Source organism: Ceratina calcarata, unplaced genomic scaffold, assembly GCF_001652005.2.
Source record: "Ceratina calcarata isolate Rehan_Ccalc_2016 unplaced genomic scaffold, ASM165200v1 scaffold143, whole genome shotgun sequence".
NCBI classification, from domain to species: domain Eukaryota; kingdom Metazoa; phylum Arthropoda; class Insecta; order Hymenoptera; family Apidae; genus Ceratina; species Ceratina calcarata.
The window spans coordinates 30,785-32,510 of NW_017135443.1; the positions used below are offsets into that span (position 1 = coordinate 30,785).

The window sequence follows — 1,726 nt, forward strand, 5'->3', positions numbered from 1 at the left end:
GTCCATAAAAATCCTCTATTGTAGATGCATCAATTTTCTAAAATTGAGATTTTATATACATTTATAGATATTTATAAACAGAAAAATAAATAAACATTGAATTTTCTTCGTGACACTTACATCAACCATATCATCATCGAAGAGCAACCAAAATCCGTGACTTTTAACTATGGAAATATAATGTCCCCGATTAGGCCCACTTCCACAGTGTATTACAACCGCGACTAAATCATACAATCGATCTGGATTCACAGCATCGTCACTCTGTAAATTATTACATTCGTAGATACTTGTATTATTAGGTACATGTATTTTAACGTGAATCTGATGTACTTACGGTATTAAAGAGTCGAAGCTCTAACGGAAAGACTACCCTGTGTGAAACTTTGATGTGACGATTGTATTGCTCCACGTATTTAAATCTTTTTAGATGCAATGCCAGTATCATCGGTAGTTTTTTAACTCTCATTCGTTTCTAGAATGAAGAAGAAACGTATTACTAGATTTTGTTCCAAGTTACATGACGTCAAGATGTCCAGATAAGAATACCTGAGCCTCTTGATAGCTGCTGCAGTGATCACATTTGAATTTGTTATCACTACAAAGCGTCTCAGTATTCGAAAAACATCTGAGGCAGTGTGTAATTGATGTATTTTGATCAATATCAACTTGTAAATCAAAAAAATCCTCGTCCTTACTAGATACAGTCTCACAATTAAGGCAGCGTGTTTCTGATGTCAGGATTCCTTGAAATATTTCATGTACCCATGTAGGTTCAGGTGGCGAACCAGCATCTCCTGCACCACATTTTCCACCTGCTGGTTTACTTTGGCTTCTTTCAGCTAGAACGAAATGCAGAGAATTAATTTTCTTCAATATGTCGACGCTCGCTATTCATAACATCGTATTTCTGCGGAATTACACAATATACTGTATTGACTAGTTTGAATTATAACCGTGTTGAAATATCCATACAATACGATTATATTGCATAGGTTCGCTGAGATACGATCTAATAAATAGGAAGCGTCAATATAGACACATATTTTTACGTACATGTATGTATGTACATACCCAAAATAATCTCATTTATGTGATTTATTAAGAAGTTTAGAAATTCGTGTGCATCTTGTTGCATATAATTATCAAATTCCTCTGTCAAAAGATTATATACATACATTATACAAATGACTCAAACAACTTTATAATATACATTCTCACGGTTAGTCAAGTACAAGACTATTAATAATTATTTAATATTAACCTTTTTCTTTCCTTAACCTGGCAATAAACTTTTTTGGTGCTATAGAGCCAACTTTCTTTTTTTGAGTCGCAATACTATAAAATAAGTCTGCCAGACATGTTAATAACGTTTCCTTGGTTCTTTTATTTCTAGCTTTATATTCTAGAACCTTTTCTCTAAATGGACGACAAAAGTATAAAGCTTGCAATACAGAATTACTATAACACGTGTTTCCAAACTATAAGAACATACGCAAACGTTAGTATTATTATTTTAGATAGATGAAATGTTTACTGTTGTATCAAGATGTGTACTTACATTAACTAATCCAAAATAATGTTCATTAGGAGGAAATTGATCAGAGCCTATATCTCTTTCTAGTTGTGATATATTTGCACCCTGTAATAATAATAATAAATAAATATAACAGTTTTAATTAATATGAAATTTTTAACTTTTTTCATATTAATTTAATTTGGAAAA

General features: G+C 31.6%; 1 protein-coding gene across 1 annotated transcript; it reads right to left on the reverse strand.

Moving 5' to 3' along the window:
* Position 1: 1 nt before the first annotated feature.
* Usp12-46 (Ubiquitin-specific protease 12/46) lies at positions 2–1,660 on the reverse strand (the record flags this gene model as incomplete). The annotated part of the gene is made up of 7 exons (XM_026818548.1): positions 2–37; positions 121–264; positions 338–475; positions 550–842; positions 1,075–1,155; positions 1,265–1,481; positions 1,562–1,660. Coding segments are annotated over 7 exons (1,008 nt in total), but the record flags the coding sequence as incomplete, so codon positions are not given.
* Positions 1,661–1,726: the final 66 nt, after the last annotated feature.